General features: G+C 35.6%; 1 protein-coding gene across 5 annotated transcripts; it reads left to right on the forward strand.

Annotated features, from left to right (window-relative positions):
• Positions 1-7,597: 7,597 nt before the first annotated feature.
• Positions 7,598-20,240, forward strand: LOC137822969 (Tetratricopeptide repeat (TPR)-like superfamily protein). 5 transcript variants are annotated; one of them, XM_068628022.1, is made up of 19 exons: positions 7,598-7,918; positions 8,087-8,161; positions 8,353-8,472; positions 8,556-8,596; positions 9,303-9,514; positions 10,359-12,223; positions 13,664-13,870; positions 13,983-14,642; positions 14,746-14,981; positions 15,129-15,339; positions 15,487-15,642; positions 16,049-16,206; positions 16,294-16,486; positions 16,713-17,095; positions 17,435-17,615; positions 18,359-18,588; positions 18,730-19,387; positions 19,628-19,697; positions 19,775-20,240. In XM_068628022.1, the coding sequence occupies exons 5-19, from the start codon at positions 9,451-9,453 to the stop codon at positions 19,996-19,998; spliced, it is 5,496 nt and encodes a 1,831-aa protein (XP_068484123.1). In that variant the 5' UTR covers positions 7,598-7,918; positions 8,087-8,161; positions 8,353-8,472; positions 8,556-8,596; positions 9,303-9,450; the 3' UTR covers positions 19,999-20,240. The 5 variants fall into 5 exon arrangements, with proteins under 5 accessions (XP_068484123.1, XP_068484122.1, XP_090150873.1 ...); XM_068628021.1 differs by having other exon boundaries at positions 7,620-7,967; XM_090294747.1 differs by lacking the exon at positions 7,598-7,918 and having other exon boundaries at positions 8,048-8,161.
• Positions 20,241-21,141: the final 901 nt, after the last annotated feature.

Raw genomic sequence — 21,141 nt, forward strand, 5'->3', positions numbered from 1 at the left:
CAACCTTCTACCTACAACTTGCTACCTACAACAAGCAACATGCAACCTGCTACCTACAACCTGCTATCTACAACCTATTACCTGCTATCTACAACTTGCTACCTACTACCTGCAACATGGAACTTGCTATCTGCTATCTGCTATCTGCAACCTGCTACCTTCTACATGCTACCTACAACCTGCTAATTGTTACCTGCAACCTGCTACCTGCAAGTTGTTACTTGCAACCTTCTATCTTCTAACTGCAACCTGCTACCTGTAACCTGATACCTGCTACCTGTTATCCGCAACCGGCTACCTGCTATCTAAAACCTTTTACATGTTATTTGCTATCTACAACTTTCTATCTGCAACTTGTTACCTGTAACCTACTATCTATCATTTACTTCTTGCTATCTACAACCTGCTACACACAACTTGCTTCCTACAACCTGCTACCTGCTACTTGCAACCTGCTATCTGCAACCTGTTACTTGCAACTTGATACCTGCAACCTGATACTTGCAACTTTCTAGCTGTAACCTGCTACGTGCAATATGGAACCTTCTATCTGCAACCTGCTATCTACAACCTGCTATCTGTAACTTGCTGCCTGCAACTAGCAACTTGCAACCTACTACCGGCAACATGGAACTTGCTACCCTGCAACCTGCTACCTGTAACCTACTACTTGTTATATGCTATCTACAACCTGCTACCTACTATCTGCAACCTGCTACCTTCTACTTGCTACCTGCAACCTGCTACTTGCAACCTGCTACCTGCAACATGCTACATGCTACTTGCAACCTGGTACCTGCTATCTGCTACGTTTTACCTGCTACCTGGTATCTGCTACATGCTACCTACAACCTGTTACTTGCTACCTGTAACCTACTACCTGCAACCAAAAACCTGCTACCTGCAACATCGAACTTGCTACCTACAACCTGCTACATACAACCTGCTACCTGTAACCTGCTACCTGCTACCTACAACCTGCTACCTGCAACCTGCTACCTGCTACCTACAACCTGCTACATGCTACCTACTACCTACAACCTGCTACCTGACACCTGATTCCTGCAACCTGCTACCTATAATCTGTAACCTGCTACCTGCAACCTGTTACCTGCTACCTGCAACCTGTTACCTGCTACCTACTACCTGCAATCTGCTACTTGTTACTTGTAACCTACTACCTACAACCATATTCAATTTTAATCGGTGCAAATTGGTTGTTCTTGCTGTTTTTGTCACATCCTCCATGGGTATAATTGCTATATGTTGTGTTCTTGAGTTTCTGTGTGAGTTAGGCTTGGTTACTTGTGTTTTGGTGAGTTTTTGAATGTTAAGAACATTGATCCAATTCTTAAAAAGTGCCTAATCATATTCCAACTCAGGTTGAATCCATAACATGTCCTTAGAATATCCCTATCATGTTATTGGAATCGTATCAAACCTGCTACCTGCAATCCGCTACCTTGAATGTGTTACCTGCAACTTGTTATGTGATAATTGCAACCCACTACCTGGTAGTTGCTATCTGCAACCTGCTACATGCAATGAGTTACCTGCAACCTGGTACCTGCAATGTGTTACCTGCAACTTGCTATGTGCTACCTGCTACTTGCTACCTGCTACCAGCAACCTGCTACCTGTTACCTGCTACATGAAACCTGCTACATACAACCTACTACCTGCAACCTGCTACCTGCAACCTGTTACCTGCTACCTATAACTTGTAACCTGCTACCTGTTACTTGCTACCTGCAACCTGTTACCTGCAACTTGCTACATGCTACCTACTACCTGCTATCAGCCACCTGCTACCTACTATCTGCCACCTGCTACCTACTACATGCTATCTGCAACCTGTTACCTGCAACTTGTAACTTGCAATTTGCTACATGCAACCTACTACCTGCTACACGCTGCCTGCAACCTGCTTTTTGTAACCTACTACCTACTTCTTGTTATCTACAACCTGCTACCTGCTACTTGCAACCTGTTACCTGCAATTTGCTACCTGCTACATGCTACCTACAAGCTGATACCTACAACTTGCTACCTGTAACCTGCTACCTGCAACCTTTTACATGCAACCTGCTACCTGTAACTTGCTCTCTACAACCTGCTACCTGCAACCTGCTACCTGCAACCTGCTACCTACAACTTGCTACATGTAACCTGCTACCTACAACTTGCAACCTTCTACCTGCAACCAGTTACCTACAACATGGAACTTGCTACCTACAACCTGCTACCTGCTACCTACAACCTGCTATATGCAACCTTCTACATGCAACCTGCTACCTGCAACCTTCTACCTGTAATCTACTACATGTAACCTGTAACCTGCTACTTGCAACTGGCTACCTTCTACCTGCAACCTGCTACCTACAACCTGCTATATGCAACCTCCTACCTACAACCTACAACCTATTACCTGTATCCTTCTATCTGTCACCTGCTACCTGCTATCTACAACCTGCTACCTACAACCTACTACATGCAGCCTGCTACCTGCAACATGTTACCTGCAATCTGCTACATGCTACCTGCTACCTGCAACCTTCTACCTACTATATGCCACATGTAACCTTCTACCTGCTACCTCATACATGCCACCTGCTACCTGCAACCTGTTACAACAATCTGCTACCTACTACAAGAATCCTGCTACCTATTACCTGCAACCTGCTACCTGCAACGAGTTACCTGCAACCTGCTACCTCCAATGTGTTACCTGCAACTTGCTATGCTACTTGCAACCTGCTACCTTCTACCTTATACCCGCAACTTGCTACCTGTAACCTGCTACCTGCAACCTTCTATCTGCCACATGTTTCCTGCTATCTACAACCTGCTACATGTTACCTTCTACCTGCTACCTACAACTTGCTACCTGCAACCAGCTACCAGCTACCTGCAACATGCTATTTGCAACCTGCTACCTGTAACCTGCTATCTGCCACATGCTACCTGCAATCTACTACTTGTTACCTGCAACGTGCTACCTGCAACCTACTACCATTTATCTGCAACCTGCTACCTACAACCTGCTACCTGCTACCTGCTATCTACTACCTGCTACCTGCAACCTCCTAGATGCTACCTGTTATCTGCCACCTGCTACCTGGTATCTACTACCTGCTACCTGCACCCTGCTACTTGTAACCTTCTACCTACAACCTATTACCTACAACTTGCAACTTTCTACCTACAACCTGCAACCTGCTACCTGCTACCTGCTACTTGCTACCTGCAACCTGCTACCTGCAACCTGCTATCTGCCACCTTTTACCTACTATCTACTACCTGCAACCTGCAACCTGCTACCTGCAACCTTCTACCTGCAATCTGCTACCTGCTACCTGTAACCTGCTACCTGCAACCTGCTACCTGCAACCTGCTACTTGCAACCTGTTACCTTCTACCTGCAACTTGTATGTGATAACTGAAACCCATTACCTGGTACTTGCTATATGCAACCTGCTACCTGCAACGTGTTACCTGCAACTTGCTATGTGCTACCTGCTACCTGCAACCTGGTACCTGCTACTTGCTACTTGCTACCTGTTACCTGCTACCTGTAACCTGCTACCTGCTACCTGCTACCTGTTACCTGTTACCTGCAACCTGCTACCTGCAACCTGTTACATGGAACCTGCTACCTGTAACCTGTAACATGCTACCTACTACTTGCTACCTACAACCTGCTACATGCTACCTGCTACTTGTTATCTGCCACCTGCTACCTGTTATCTGCCACCTACTACCTGCTACATGTTATCTGCAACTTGCTACCTGCAACCTGCTACCTGCTACCTGCTACTTGCAACTTACTACCTGCAACCTACTACCTGCTACCTGCTGCCTGCAACCTGTTTTTTGTAACCTGCTACCTACAACCTGCAACCTGCTACCTGTTACTTGCAACCTGCTACCTGCAACCTGTTACCTGCAACCTGCTACCTGCTACCTGCAACATCCTAGCTGCAACCTGCTACCTACAACCTGCTACCTACAACCTGCTACCTGTAATCTGCTACTTGCTACCTGCAACCTGCTACCTGCAACTTACTACATGTAACCTGCTACCTGCAACCTGCAACCTTCTACCTACAACCAGCTACCTACAACATGGAACTTGCTACCTTGAACCTGCTACCTCCTACCTGCAACCTGCTATATTCAACCTTCTACATGCAACATGGTACTTGCAACCTTCTACCTGCAACCTACTACATGTAACCTGTAACCTCCTACTTGCTACATGCAACTGGCTACCTGCTACCTGCAACATGTTACCTGCAACCTGCTATATGCAACCTACTACCTACAACCTACAACCTGCTACCTACATCCTTCTATCTATCACCTAGTACCTGCTATCTTCAACCTGCTACCTGCTACCTGCTACCTGCTACCTTCTACCTGCAACATGTTACCTGCAATCTGCTACCTGCTACCTGAATACCTAGAACTTGTTACCTCTAACTGCTACCTGCAACCTTCTACCTGTAACCTATTATCTGCAACCTGGCACCTGTTACCTGCTACCTGTAACCTGCTACCTGCTATCTACTATTGTACCGACCCGTCCTCGGGCGTTGACCAAAGTCAACATATGGAAGGACCCGCCAGGGGCTTCAGGGAGGAAGTCAATGTATTGACCACCTTGGGTGTCGCCAGGTATGGGCGTCGCCAACTTTGGGCGTCGCTAGGTAGGTGTTGTTGTTACCATGGTCTTTGCCTTTTATCCCGCATTGTACCAAACAATAACTTCCCAAACAGAAACACTCATACATTAACATAGTCTCAAATCATTGCAATGAAAGCTACATCTATTTCTCGATTGACCTACTCTTTGACATTTTCAAGGATCACAAAATGTGATAACTATTAAGATACATTATATTTGTCCTTACCAATAATCTATATACACCATCTAAACAGATAAAAAAAATATAAAAATTAACTATAGGGCACATATGTAAGCTTTTTTTTCAATTTCATTGAATAAAAATATTTAATTGTACTTTATTTTTATTATTATTTTATATATATTTCTTCTAACTATGAAAGGATGATGTTTAAAATAATACGAAATAAAATAAAAATAAGAGCAAGAAATTTTAAATAAATAACCACACACGAGTAAGTATATCTGATACAAATAAAATAACAAAAATATAAATTAATAAAGAGGATGAAGATAAGTGAAATAATATAATTATAAATTTTAAAAAAACAATGCATATATGGAAATAAATAAATAATATACTTGTAAATTTAATAAAAAATTAAATTAAATAATATAAATATAAATAAATAAATAGAATTAAGATGTAACTGAAAACATGAAATGTAATTATAAATTAATTAGTAGGATAACTGGAGATGGAGATGAATTAAGTGAAAAATATAAATTTATAAATTGGATGGGCGTATATTTAGAGATAAATTAAACGAAACAAATATAAATTTATAAACAAGATTCATGCGTATTTAAAATTAAATTAAATAACATAAATATAAATTTAGAGAGAGAGAAAGAGAAAGAGAAAGAGAGAGAGAGAGATATTTTTTATGGTCTTTTTGAATTTTTTAAAAGTATTTTTAATTAATATATTTTAATTTAATTTTTTTGTAATTAATTATTTTTTAAATTGATTTTTTTTCTGATGTTGAGATTTTATCTAATAAAATACAAAATTTTAATAAAATTGACCATAAGATTTTCTAGGACTTAAATTTAAAATAAAAAGAAAAACATAATTATTAAAAAATAAGTACGAGACGAGGAGAAAGAATATAAAAAGATGAATTGGTGTAAGAAAATAAGATATATGAAGTGCAGTGCTTCAAATCTCGGAGGTGAACAAGTTAGTGATCATGTTGACAGGGGTGTTTCTAGGTTGATGACACAATTTTATTAAAAAATGATTTTAATATATTTAAAATTTTAAAATTACATGACTTTAATACAATCAAATTTTAACTAAAATCTATCAAAATAATACAACTTATTAATTTCATTAATTGTTATTATTTTAATAATTATTAAAAGATAAATTTTGACCAGTTAAAAAATACACCACCTTTGGTATTTATTTTGTCACATTATTATTTCTTCATTTGTGTCATTACGAAACTAACGGAAAATACCATATTAAAAAAATAAAGAAAGGGACTAAAATGTTATTTTAGTTTAAAAAATAGGTAAATTCCCTATCTAGCACCATTTATATTTTTATTTCCCTAACTAATACTCTTTTGTTTTTATTTCCCTAACTAGCATTCTTTTGTTTTTATTTCCCTATCTAGCACTCTTTTATTATTTTTATTTTTCTATCTAGCACCATTTTAAAAATAAATTAAAAATAATAAATTATTATTTTTTTGATAATTTTTATTTTGAATGCATTAAAAAATAAATATTTTTAATGTTTAAAATAGTTAGAAATATAATTAATGAATAAAGAAATGAGTTTTTACAAATAAAAATAAAAAAGTAATAAATTTAAAATGTTTAGTTTAAAAATTATTTTTTTAAGAATGAATAAAATAAAAAGTTAAACTCTACACCAACATAAAAATTGAATATATAAACATAAATTAGTATTTATTTTTATTATTATGGATGATGTAATCATGTTAATTTCAAGTAAAAAATACAGGACATAATTATAAAAAAAACCAAGTTAAATAAGGACTGATATGGACATAAAAGAACAAAATGATCGAAAAAAATGTTCATATTGTTAAACAACAGGACACACGAATATTAAATGAATGATCATCTTTCATTTATTTTTATTTTTATGATTAACATATACTTATTTAGTATCGCTTTATATCTCTTATATTTATCTTATTTGAATTTATTTTTATATATTTTATCTTTATCTTAATTTGTTTTGCCTTTATTTTATATCCTTTATGTTTTTAGTTATTATTTTTTTTCTAGCATTCTTTTTTTTATTGTTGTTGTTTTTATTTTCTAGACTTTTTATTTTCATTTTTTGCTTCTCATTTTTAAACATTAAGTGTAACATTTGCATTAGTTTTTTTTTAGGATTTTGCATTTAGGATAGACACTTCAATATTACTTGTGTATCCACTATTAATTAATACTAATTGACTTTGGTTTTTTTGTAATTATGTAATGTATTTTTTACTTGAAATTAACATGATTACATCATCAATAATAATAAAAATAAATACTAATTTATGTTTATAGATTCAACTTTTATGTTGTTGTAGAGTTTAATTTTTTATTTTCTTCATTCTTAAAAAAAATAATTTTAAACTAAACATTTTAATTTTTTTTATTTTATTTTATAAAAACTTATTTCTTTATTCATTAATTATATTTCTAAATATTTTAAACATTAAAAATATTCAAAAATAAAATTATCAAAAAATAAATGGTGTTAAATAGGAAAATAAAAAATAAAAGAATGTTAGATAAAAAAATAAAAATAAAAGAGTGCTAAATAAAAAAATAAAAATAAAAATTATTAATTAGAAAAATAAAAGTGTAAATGGTGTAGATAGAGAATTTAAAAAAATGAAGAATAAAACTGTATTTAACTTTTTTTTCAAAGACAAAATAAATCCAAAAGTGACGTAGGGTACGTAGAGGTGCGGGTTATTGCGGAAACACACTTTGATTCTCCTAATGCAATTGCAACACCGCAAACTGAGCCGTAGTGTGGTAGAGAAGATAGACGCTTTTTTCCGTTCGAATGTCAAAGATAGCAGAGAAGCCCCTAGTACGACGTCGTTTGTTCAATGGTTAAAGGGCGTTTTCAGAGCGCGCTCGCTTGATAATAACTAAAGTGCCTGTTGAAATAAAGCTCTTGATAACTGAAACGTTTTGAAGCCAAAATCCAAACAAAATTGGAACCCTAAATTGCCGAATCTACAGGTACGACACGAAACCGCGTGAACGCTTACCGTTCTGAAGTCCGAATATGGTACGTGACTATATTTTTGTTCAAATCTTCGTACCATTGTCGTTACTCGTTGGTAGCTTCTTGAATTCGCGGTGTTGAATTATTCATTCTGATTAATGGCTTTGGTTTTGCCTTTTCAGTTCTCAATTGCTGCTATCAATGACACTGACTCCAAAACTAAGTGGGAACCACTAGCTCCCACGAAAGAAGCCCAGGTACGTTTCTTTCTCTCCGTATTCCTGTTTGAGCGTAATTGAAAATGTTCAGCACTTCTGAGAGCTTTGCTTACGGTGCACTGGATCTCTTAATAGCTTTGTTATTCGTATATGTGCTGTTATTATTTTTATATTTTTTAATACAAATTCAGCTTCTACATTACCGTTATTGATTCCATTTTTTTTTTCAGGAATTTCATCTTTCTCAAACTTATCATGACGGGCTTCTCAAGTTACAAGCAAAAGAGTACGAGAAGTCTCGCGAGCTCTTGGAATCTGTTCTTAAAGATCCTCTTATTGCTAATGCTCAGGTATTGGTTTTTGGGTCATGCATAATTTGTTCAATCATTAATTTCATTTAGGATTGGTGGTTTGATGTGTTTCCTGTTATCAGGTGAATAGCAGTGCCAGTGATGGTCATCTATTGCAACTCAGGTTTTTATCTGTGCTATACTACACTTTGTCTATTAAGTTATCCACTGTTCCGTCATCACTGTTTGCTCATAGTCGCCTCTTTCATTGATCAATTTTAGACGAGCTTAGTACCCGTAATTAATTAAAATAACTAGAAAGTACGTGTTAAAGTTTGTGCTTGTTTCCTTTAGTTATTTAGTTATTTTAATATTTTTTCTGAGCATTTGATTGACACTGTGATCATGCAAGAATTTCTTCCTTTCAAATTATAGTCTAAGGTAACATTTCGCGTGAATATGTCGCAATAAATTCCTTTATCCTTAGGTTTTACGGCGCTTGGTTCTCATATCACGACAATTCGATCACTATTTTTATTTTTCGTGAAGCATGTCACTGGTGAAGTTAGTTTTAAAGCTATCCCTCGGGGTGGAAATCTTAGTTTAACAAAATTGATCTTAGTTTATGATTTGGTATCATGTAGGTAAAACCTACATACACTTTTCTCGTACTTGTTGCATTTTTCTCTGTGTTAGTTGTCACCTCGCTTTCAATGCTTCTGATTCTAGACTGGCTCCATTCAATATCAGCTTAGCCTTAGCATTGTTGAGAGCTTTTGGTTAGGGATACATTAGGTTTTGTAACAAGTTTTTTATTGGGAATTTGATATATGCTTGAATATTTATATCTCCTTATGAGTGTTTTGTAGTTCTTACAAATGCCTCTACAGGTTTTTGGCATTGAAAAACCTTGCTGCTGTATTTCTTAATCAAGGTTCCACATATTATGAGAATGCTTTACGCTGTTATCTTCAAGCTGTGGAGATCGACTCTAAAGATTCTGTTGTTTGGAACCAGCTTGGAACATTGTCATGCTCAATGGGCTCGCTGAGTATTTCACGTTGGGCATTTGAGCAAGGCCTGTTGTGTAGCCCTAATAACTGTAAGCACCTTATTCTCTTAGATCTTAACAAGTCTTTTTTCTTTTTCTAATAGCAGCGTAGTGGAGTGCTTCTTAGTTTTACTTGTATGTGAAATTCAATTTTTTGTTTACCTCTTTGGGTTATCTTTACCCGTCATGTATTACAGTTGGGTGTCTTTGAACGAACTGTTTATCAATCCCTTTATGTGTCTATGAGCATGTTTGAATGAAAGTGAGGAATGGCTTCTGCACTGTACAAAAGCACTTTGGACTGGAGAATTACTTTTGGCATATTTTTCTTATCAATTTTATGTACAAAAGTAAAATTTATATATTGAGAAGTGTGAACTGCCATTCTGTCAGAAATATTATGTTGATTCTGGCTGAGTGAATGCAGATTCAGCAAGGATTGATTTTGATGTATTTGGCTTGTAGTTTTACAAATATGTTGTCATGCATAGCATTTAAATGCTAATTTAAAATTTGAACTTGTTGTCGAACTCCTTTTTCAAAAGTAATTTTCACTAACATCATACAATCATAAATAATAAAAAGGAATCCCAATACTTGGGGCTCCCATTATTATGAGGTATGAGCAAGAACAAACATGTGCATGTACCCGTTTACCATGTGAGCATTGGGACCTGAGTTTGTAATCTAATTGTAACAAAGCTCATCCTTATCCACACAAGACTAGTTTTTTTTTTTTTTTTAAATCACTTTAAAGAATAATTTTATACAATAAACTTCACCCTTTGAAAGTTATTTTCATAATACCTTTTTTTTCAAAATTAATCCTACACCTTCTATGCAAACATACTCATATTATGTATTTATGTATATTTGATCCCTTCTGTGTCATCAGGGAATTGCATGGAGAAGCTTTTGGAAGTTCTTATTGCAATTGGCGATGAGGTTGCTTGCCTTTCTGTTTCTGAATTGATTTTGAGGCACTGGCCTTCACATTCTCGTGCTTTGCATGTTAGAAATACCATTGAAGAATCAGAAATTTTGCCATTTGCTCCAAGAGGCATAGATAAACTCGAACCTAAACATGTGCGACTCAAATTTCCTGACAAGAGAAAAACTTCCAATGACAATGCAGATGAGGATGTTGCATTCAAAAAGCTGAAACAGAATAAAGAACTGCACCTGACAGAAGTTTCCTGGGTGGCTCTTGCTGATGCACTCCTGGAAATCTTATCACCACAAAGTGAGATGGATCCTGAAAAGGCATTAACCTCTCCTGATATTAAGCTAAGCATAATCTTACCACATAGCTCAGAAGCTGTTATGAACACTGTGGAAATGAAAGGGTCCAATGGTGATAATAGTGCTTTTGGTGATGGTAACATAGAACAATCAAGTGTTTTTAAAGAGAAAGAAGCAAATACTCAAGAAGAACAACCACATGAAAGGAGAAGTTCTCGACTTGAAAGGCTCCGGAGTCGTAAACCAGGGAAAGAAGAATCTGATTCTTCTTATGGCAAGGACCCTACTAAGGTTGTCATTCAATATCTAGAGCCATTTATTATCGGTGGATTGGAGGGTCAAGATACAATTGATAGAGAGACCACAACACTATCTTGTTTAGGAAATTCTGAGTATTATAATGTTTCTGCATTTGTAAGAGAAACCTCAAACAATTATGGTGCTTATCATATGGGGCACTTGCTTTTAGAAGAGGTTGCAAGACAAGGTCTCACATATCAGGATGCTTTTTTCAAATTTCTGGAGTTGGAAAAGTTGACCAGGCATTGGGGAAAAGACAGAACGGCTGAATGTGATATTTTCCTTGCTGAGTTATATTATGACTTTGGATTATGCCCTCCCATTGGTTCTAATCAGTCAGAATTTATTTCTGAGACGTCTTACCATCTTTGTAAGATCATAGAATCTGTAGCTTTAGATTATCCTTTTCACTTGACTAATGCCTATGAAGGTTGTTTTTCGATTGATAGTATACAGGAGACCATTGTAAAAGCAGTAGATACCTCCTCTACGAGCAATTTAAATTTAGACAGCTCACTTTTGATAAAAAAGAGTTCTCTCTGGGCTCGATTTTTCTGGCTAAGTGGGAGATTGTCTATTGGTGATGGCAACAGGGCTAAAGCTTGTGAAGAATTCTGTATTGCTTTGTCACTTTTGGCCAAGAGAGAAAATGTGGAAGATTCTTTATGTTCGGTTCCTCGTCCACATTGCAAGGCTGTAAAAGAGCTAAACTTTGATAGAGTTCTTGATGAAATTAATATATTGAAGGTCAATTTCTTGATGGAGAATTCTGTCATTAAGATGATGGAGCATGAAAAGTATTTGGAGTGTGTATCCCTGCTTTCTCCACTTCTGTTCTCCATGCGGGATGTCTACCTTGATTCATTCCCTTTATCCATGGCAGATACAAAAGATGAAAAGATATCTTCCACTGAGCTCATGGCTGTAGATGTTCTAATGGAAGCATGCCAAAAGACAAGGCCAATGGATGTGGAGATGTATTTCAATTGTCATTATAGGAAGCTGAAAATACTTATGACAAAGATGGGCTTAAGTACATGTATTAAATCATTTAAATCCTCCGATCAAACACCTCATTTCAATGCATCTCCTAATTTTGATATTGATTCAAAGGAAAGTTCTAGCAAGCACTGTAGTCACTTGGTTGTGGATGAAGTGAAGGCACTCTCTGACTGTATCTCACAAGTGAAGAAAATTATTGATCAACGTGGAGATTCTGTAAGCTAATACCATTTCAGTAGTTTTGGATTCTGTTCATCCAAGAAGTTCAGGAACTATATGTCATTCTCCTTCCTGAAAAACACATCGGTTAATTAAAATTTACCTACTAGTTATCTATTATCAGCCTTGAAATGAGGATCTAGAATAGTATTAATTACTTACTCCTTTTTGAATAAACATCACTGTGTCATCTACATGAAAAACTAATTTTCTGTTGTATTGTAATTAAAAAAGGGCTCATCCTCATTATTTATGTTGTTTGCTTGTGGATATTTTTGGCTCACAGATTTCTCATAGAAATACAGGAGATTGGTGGGCTCTATGTATTTGATGAGTTGTTTTGGCTTTTTTTCCTGATTTTTTCTTTCCTATCTTTTTGAGCATGGTCTTTTAAAAAACCTACTGAATCTCTTTTTTTTTATGCCAAACCACAAAAATAATTGTATTTGTAATTGGAACTTTGTTATCCTATTTTCTTATTTTTCCTCCTTACTGTTTCATTGATTATACTAAATGATAGCAATATCTTTGATCTGGATATATTTTACTGGAATCTCTTGCCATAAATAATTGGGAAGACCTTTTCAAACATAGCTTAGCCTTCAGGATTATCAGCTATACAAATTATGATTTTTTTTCACTGAATGTGTACGGGTCTGACAGGAATTGGATTCTTTAGTGTTATTTCCAAACTGACAAGTTTTTATTTTTGAGCTGGTTTATTGAGACGGAAACTAATTTTTTGAACTCTGTTGTTCAAAGCGAAACCTGTGAGCTTTTTCTGTACTGAAGTAGTGCAGTACTCTCAGTATGAGTAATATTAATGCCTTTTTGTTTATTTGTAGGCCTCACATGGGCTCTTTTTCTTTGATATTTATGTGATGTGCAACTTGAGTGTGGCAACAAGGGCCCAATTATTTATTCACTGTTGTATGGCTCTTTTCCTTAGGAATAAATTGTTTGACATGCTGGATCAATCTTGAGTGTGCATGCATTTCACTCTGAAACAATTCTTTGATTCATTGGTAAGCAATTTTTGCTATCCACTTTTGTATTTGGGTTGAGTGGAAAGCTCAAATTTTAAAAACCTCTGATTGCCACTTGATATGCTTCGATTTGGGTGGCAATTGTGGCGTCTCTCTTGTTCACTCATAGTTGTTTTAAGGGAATTTTCCTTTAGAGGCTTTGTTGCGTCTGCAGCATTCTTTTATATTCTTTCTTCCTATGTCATTATTTTCTATTTCTGTTTTGAAAAGATAACTCTTGTCCTCACTGTTGGTACTTTCCTCTCTATTTTTTACAAAAAAAGTGGACATAATCTGTGTGATTGCTAACGGTGGTCTGTGTAACTTGTTTACTTATAGTACCTTTTGTTTCCTTGATATTTCAATTAGAATGTTATTTGTGGTGAAAGCATGTTCTTTCTTATACTTTCAGGATGACCTTTCTGTTCCAACACGTAGCATTTGTCAAATGCAGTCTCTGCTGTTGTTAATCATCAGCTATGTTGCCAGCATACTAGTCTGCAATAAAGCCTCAACAGAAGTACTTTCTGATCAAGCTGAAAGCAGATGTTTCGTTGATGCAGTTGTTGTTTTCTGCAAACTCCAGCATCTTAGCCCAACCACACCTATCAAAACTCAAGTTAGCTTATCTCCTTCTCCGAATAATTGTACTTTTAAGTGATTTGGTTGTTTTGGTGTTTCCTTTTCTTGATGAAAAACTTCTACTATTCTTTTCTGCATTCTTAACTCAGGTTGATTTAATTGTTGCAACACATGACTTGCTTGCTGAATATGGGCTTTGCTGTTTGGGTGAAGGTGGCAAAGGCGAAGAAGGAACATTTCTTAGATTTGCAATAAAGCATCTCTTGGCCTTGGATATGAGGCTTAAATCCAGCTTTCACCATAAAGAATCAATGCAATGTGAAGAAGTGTCCAAAAACAGTCTTGTCAATGTGTCTTTCGAAGAATCAAAATCAGACACATTAGGCATCCAGATGGATTGGACCAAAATTGATGAAATTAATTCAGTTAAAAAGGATGTTTCTGAAGGAATATTATCCCAAGATATTTTCTCGTGCAGATTTCGTGATAAAGACAGCAAGGAAGTTGAATGTGAAAATCATGGAGGTGCTGGCACTGACAGTAAGTTAATTATGGGTGAAAGTTCAAGCAATCAATTGATTGAATGTGTAAATGAACTCTCTGATGATGAACGAGAGGAACTCGAGTCTAAAATCGACTGTGCCTTAGATCAGTGCTTTTTCTGTTTATATGGATTACATCTAAGATCTGATTCATCGTATGAGGATGATCTAGTAGTGCACAAAAACACAAGCCGAGGAGATTATCAAACTAAAGAACAATGTGCTGACGTTTTCAAGTATGTTCTTCCCTATGCAAAGTCATCCTCTGTGAGTTTTCTCAATCCATAACTTGTGTAGTACAACTTGTATGTGGAATATTGTACAGAAAATGTCATTTGTGATTATATTTTGCTAAAATATTATGTATTAGAGGACGGGACTGGTCAAACTTCGTAGAGTTTTAAGAGCTATCAGAAAGCACTTTCTGCAGCCACCAGAGGACTTCTTAGAAGGAAACCCTATAGATAAGTTCCTAGATGATCCTAATCTATGCGAGGAACAGCTCTCAGAGGAGGCTGGATCTGATGGATTTCTTGAATCTATTACTGAGAGAATGTTTCCTGATGTGGGTGGCCTTGTTCACTATAATGCAACATTATTGAGAAGGTATACATTGTGCAGTAGTGTAGGTGCTTCTTTTTTAATTTGTTTTATGTAAATGCCACTTCTGATTTAAATTTAATGGCTACAATATATCCTTGATATTCCTTGCTTTTAGCATCTTAAGTTTATCTCGAAGCATTTGCCTTTCAGGTCTGAGCCATATTTGGAGGTCTACTGTAACTTGTATTATTTCTTGGCTCTTTCTGAGGAAATGAGTGCAACAGATAAGTGGCCTGGATTTGTGCTGACCAAGGAAGGGGAAGAATTTGTTCAACAAAATGCAAAGCTCTTCAAATATGATCTCATTTACAATCCTCTGCGCTTTGAAAGCTGGCAGAGACTTGGAAATATTTATGATGAGGTAAGTTAGAAATGTTATTTGGCTTATTAAAATTCTGAATGCTGTGAATTTACTAATAAAAATTATTATTAATATTATTGTCTTAATTTCTAAGTATGCTGCCCTATATAGTTTTATAAATGTTTCTCTGTTGTTGCACTGAGCCAGGAAGTAGATTTGTTGCTAAATGATGGTAGCAAGCACGTTAATGTAGTAGGGTGGAGGAAGAATGCTACTTTATCTGAGAGAGTGGAAACAAGCCGAAGGAGGAGTAGACGATGCCTACTAATGAGTTTAGCTTTGGCAAAGACATCTGCTCAGAAGGTTTACCTCTATTTATATATTTACTCCTTTTAAAATTTCTTTTTATTTATACCATCTGGTTGTTTAACTTAGTTGAATTCAATCAAAATGGGAATCTAACAAGAAAAACTGTGTTTAGACCTGCAAATGTTATCTGCACTAACAGTGACATTCATTGTTTAGCTACTTGGTTGCGTTGAATGCCTGATAATATTTTTCTAAGACTAATGAAAATGTGTGGTAAAAAGCTATATATGATGCTTTAACGTACAAGTTTTATGTTATAGATTTGTGACTGTATATGCTTACAAACATTTACTCAAATGTAGACACTCTTTAAGAATCTTCTGTGATATCATTATTGCCTTGGTAATAGTATTGGTTGTTTATATATTTAACCTTTTTTTTGCTTTTGTTGTATTTCCAGTGTGAGATACATGAGTTATTGGCATTGGTATACTATGACAGTCTTCAAAATGTAGTCCCTTTTTATGATCAGAGATCTGTTTTGCCCTTAAAGGATGCAGCGTGGATGACATTTTGTGAGAACTCACTGAAACATTTTAAGAAAGCCTTCACACTTAAGTATATTCTTTTTCCTTTTATATTGTTATTTTCTGGACTTCTCTAGCTTTGATGCGATGTTTATGAACTACTTGATTCTTTGTGCAGACAAGATTGGTTGCATGCCTTTTACCTGGGTAAACTCAGCGAAAAACTTGGATATTCACATGAAATTGCACTATCATATTACAATAAAGCTATCGCTTTGAACACATCGGCTGTTGATCCTGTATATAGGATGCATGCCTCACGCTTGAAATTATTGTTCAGGCATGGAAAGCAGAATTTGGAGATTTTGAAGGTTTTCCCTCCCTTTTCTGATCACTGTACTCTATTTTGGTATTACTTTATTTATCTGTCTTTGACATTGTCCATTTATTCTGATTACATTAACTGTCATATCTTGTTTTTCTGTCCTCTACAGTTGCAGTTACTTTAATTCAAAGGTTAACCTTCAATTCTTTAATTGACTGTATAATTTGGGCACTTCATCTTATATTTTTTTCCTATTGTTTGGTCTTAAACAGGTTCTCTCAGCAAACTCCTTTAATCAGTCTGTAAAAGAAGCTGTCACAAGTATCCTTAGTGGTATGGACAGCTCATTTATAAATACAAAGGAGAGATGCATCCATACCAATTTTGTGGAAACAAACCATGAAGAGTTGCTTAAATTGAATACTGCATGGTCTATGCTTTACAATGATTGCCTTTCTGCTCTTGAAATGTGTGTGGAGGGGGATCTCAAACATTTTCATAAGGCTAGATACATGCTGGCACAAGGGCTGTACAAAAGAGGTGAGAGTGGTGATATAGAGAGGGCAAAGGATCATCTATCTTTTTGCTTCAAATCTTCGCGCTCATCATTTACAATAAATATGTGGGAAATTGATAGCATGGTAAAAAAAGGAAGGTATGATTGTTCTTATCCTTTCATTTTTAAGTTTTTTTTTTTAATTTGGTTAATGAAATGGCATTTTGTCACTAACAATTGATTTGACAAATTTGAAGGATGATAATTTTAATTAGTGTTCTAACAAAAAAATTGAAGATTTGAAAGATGGTAGTCTCTTGGAACCTTTTCTTTCTATCTCAATGCAAAGAAATTTTACCCAAACTGCCTTGTGTAACTTGAGGGATTCCTTGTCAAAATATTTTAACCTTTAGTGGATTTGTTATCCATGCTATGTAGGAGGAAGGAAACAGAAATAAGTCCCAACCTAGGACTAATCTATTTTGCATTTAATGTCAGGCGCAAGACACCAGGTTCTGCTGGGAACAAAAAAGCCCTTGAGGTTAACTTACCAGAAAGTTCTCGAAAATTTATTACTTGCATTCGGAAGTATTTGCTCTTTTATCTCAAACTATTGGAGGAAACTGGGGATAGATGTATTCTTGAACGTTCGTACGCTGCTTTACGGGCAGATAAACGGGTAAATTCTAGAGTCCTGATTTACTACTTAACTTACATCTCATGGAAGCACTTCTTGGCACTTGATTAGTGAGAATTGTTTGATGATTTGGCTTGTTGCATTTTACATAGTAAGAATAAGATTGATTTAGTTAAAGTTAAATTAGGTGATAAGAATTTACTGCTAAAGAGATGGATTTACAGTTTATATGGGCACAAGGGAAGGAAGCCCCTTCACGACCACAGTTAAATCTGGTCCTGAATTTGAAGAGTTTAGCATCAGATTTATCAAGGGGGAAAAGTTCTTTGATTTATTTTCCTTGTTTTCTGTTTTGTACTTTGACTCGGGTGGATTCCTTGTCTTCCTTTCTCTCTTCAATGTTTATTTTTATATTAACATAACTGATTAACTAGTGGATCCAAACCTTAGTGGATCAATTTTACTTCGATAAAACATGGAGGTTCTTGTTGCCAATTAAAGTTAGTACTTATTCTTCAACAATATTAGAGAATGAATTGCACTAATTATTATATTTTGCTTCAGACTCTCCTAGACCCTTCAAATGTGTTTCTTAAGCAGCCTTGGAGGCTTAACTATTTGTGTTTTATTGTGCTCTGTGCATCACCCCTGTAGTTATATGTTATTAGTCACCCTTCAACTATGACGTGTGCTTCATTTCTTCTGCCGTTTTTGCCTATCTGGTTCTCTGGTTTGATGGCATTGTAACATTAGTTGTTTGTCTTTTATTTCCACCACAAATGCAGTTTTCATTCTGCATTGAAGATCTTATACCAGTGGCTATCGGAAGATATCTAAAGGCTCTAATTTCAACTATCTGCCATTCTCAGACTGCTGCCTCTGGTTCAGGGAGCAGTTATGACATTGTGCTGGAGAGAATGTTTGCATTGTTCATGGAACAAGGCAGCCTATGGCCAGAAATATGCAGCTTGACTGAAATTGAAGGCTCAGATATGTCGGAGAGTATCATATATGGGTAATAAGATTCAATCTACTATATGGCTTTTTGAACAAAATATGTTCTCTGAGCTTCTTTGGATTGAAATACAATGCGTTTGCCATCTGTTTTTCAATTGTATTAACGTGTTAACTAATTTAGATTCTCAAATCTTTGCAGATATCTTCATGACTATATTGTATTATTGGAGAAAAATGGAAAACTAGAAACTCTTGAAGCTATAAATGAGAAGATACGGAAGCGTTCTAAGAATCCAAAGTTCTCAGACAGTAATTCTGCAGAAGTTGGCAGGCATGCTTCTGTAGCTTGGTGCCGATCTCTTATATATAATTTGGCACAAATAACTCCATTATCATGTGGATTGTCAAATGGGATTCAGGTCTTGACTGACAGTGGGATGGATAATAGCCAGTTGCTCAGCGTTGATTTGCAGCCAAATGAATTATGGAGTACTGCTTTTCAAGATCCAACTCATCTGGAAAAGATTGAAACAAGATGGAGCTCAATTTTAACAAAAATAAAAAATATTATCATCAACAAAGCTTCTGATGATAATTTGGAAACTGCAAACACTTTGCTCAGAGCATGCTATAATTTTTATAGGGAGAGTTCTTCGGTAGTGCTTACTTCTGGACTAAACTTTTATTTAATTCCATCTCAATTAGTAACACATATATCATTCAACCCAAGTACAGCTGGGATTGATGCACTTGATTTGAGCATACCAAGGAAGCTTCTCTTATGGGCCTATGTGCTATCTCATGGACGATTTGCAAGTATCTCAATTGTTGTAAAGCACTGTGAAGAAATTTCGAAGGTATGTTGAACACTTGCTCAAGTTCTTTAGTTAGCTGCACATATCTTTTAGCAAAAACAAATCCCCTCATAGCATATTTGTGAAGGGTACTTGCGAACACCAAGTTAAGATTACTTCTCTACATGACAATTGCAAAATTTGTACATTTTGTTGACCTAGTTAAAATTGAGGAGTGATGTTTCTTCCTTTTCTTTATAAGCTGACCATTAATCCTTACTTACGGCAAGTTCTGCTTTGCAGTCAAAGATGAAAAGAGGAAGTGGAACATCACCTGCGTTATCAAACACATCTCCTGCTTCTAATTTTCCAGGTTATACGTCCTCCGAATAGTTGCTAGATTTTATTTAGAAAGAAAGGGCTATGTCTAACAATGCTTGCTGGTTATAGGTAGCGGTAAAAACGGACCAAATTCTGCCGGAGGCATCATTGACTTTGATTCTCCCCATGTCGCAACTGTGCCTAGCGGCAATACCACTAATTTTGTGAATTTACATACCTCCGATGATGTTCAGAGGAATCTCTTTGCTTCTCCCCACTTGCATCAATGCACCACTAACGACGCAGAAAAAAGCAATTTGATAGCACATGAAGGAGATGCAGAGGGAGATTGACTTCCTGCTCCTGCCACCAATTTTATTAGTGCAGCCGCTTCATACTATATCTTGAAGATGTAATCGTATGTATTTTCAACTTGTAAATCCCATTTTAGTGATAAAAAATGTAAATAAGGTTTTGTTTGTTAAGATCTTTAACGCTCACATTTTTCCATGCATGATGATGATGGCTGTAGATAGTGCCTTGTCATGCCTGCTTTTAACATGAACGATGATGAATTTAAACCCAATTTCTAAAATTTACTCTATAATTTCTAAAAGCAATCAAATTTCAGCTACAAACTTTTATTTTTGGCTTAATTATTAGTTTCAAAGTTTTAAATGTGTGCATACATTGTATTGAAGTCAACAACACTATGTATGACAATCTCTGATTAATTAACGGTGAAAAAGTTTAACATCTCGTAGTTTCGTCACCCAAAAAGACGCCGCACCAATTAACTGTAATAAATTTATGAACAGAAGTTGACATCTGCATCAATTGAATTTAAACTATATTATCAAAATGAACAAAGACTAATTAATACTCAATTCATTTTTTATCTATCTGTTAAGGTTGTTTTACAAAAAAAAAAAAAAAAAAAAGGCAATTGGTGCACCCAACGGAAAATTTAAAATTCAACATTGCCCTTAATTTTGTTTTTGCGTACAAATCCGAAAGAGTTTTATACATTTCAGATTTTAAAATCTAGGTTATTTTTGTATTTCATTTAACTTTCCGAGGATCATATTCAAAAATGAGTTATGGCTTCTGAATTTTTATATCCTGAATGGTGTGCTGTAAATGGTGCTGAGAATTGAGATCCATAACTCATTTATATTTCCTTACGGATCTTGACATTTGAAAGATCATTTATGTTGTTCAGGTAAATTTCCGGATGATGAAATCTGGAAGTGACATATTAGTTATGGATTTGTATATCCAGAACTTTGTAATTTGACTTACAGATATGAATATCTGAAAGACTAAAATTTTAAATCATTAAAGACAAAAAGGACATTTCACGTTAGTGTGTTGAACGTAGGTCTAAATTGATATCGTGCAGAGAATTAGGCATAAAAAAAATACAATAACTTTTAACTCTTACAAAAATATTATAAAATTTTATATTTTACTTCTTCTTCTTCTCCATCTAGCAC

Source organism: Phaseolus vulgaris, chromosome 9 (assembly GCF_051622355.1).
Source record: "Phaseolus vulgaris cultivar YP4 chromosome 9, ASM5162235v1, whole genome shotgun sequence".
In the NCBI taxonomy this organism is placed as follows: Eukaryota; Viridiplantae; Streptophyta; class Magnoliopsida; order Fabales; family Fabaceae; genus Phaseolus; species Phaseolus vulgaris.

What these genes read in the sequence shown, in the direction of transcription:
- LOC137822969 (XM_090294747.1), top strand. Translation starts at nt 8,063, where the DNA reads ATGGCTTTGGTTTTGCCTTTTCAGTTCTCAATTGCTGCTATCAATGAC. An exon ending in CCACACCTATCAAAACTCAA is followed by an intron (nt 13,871 to 13,982) that starts GTTAGCTTATCT and finishes TTCTTAACTCAG; the next exon opens with GTTGATTTAATTGTTGCAAC. An exon ending in AGAATTTGGAGATTTTGAAG is followed by an intron (nt 16,487 to 16,712) that starts GTTTTCCCTCCC and finishes GGTCTTAAACAG; the next exon opens with GTTCTCTCAGCAAACTCCTT.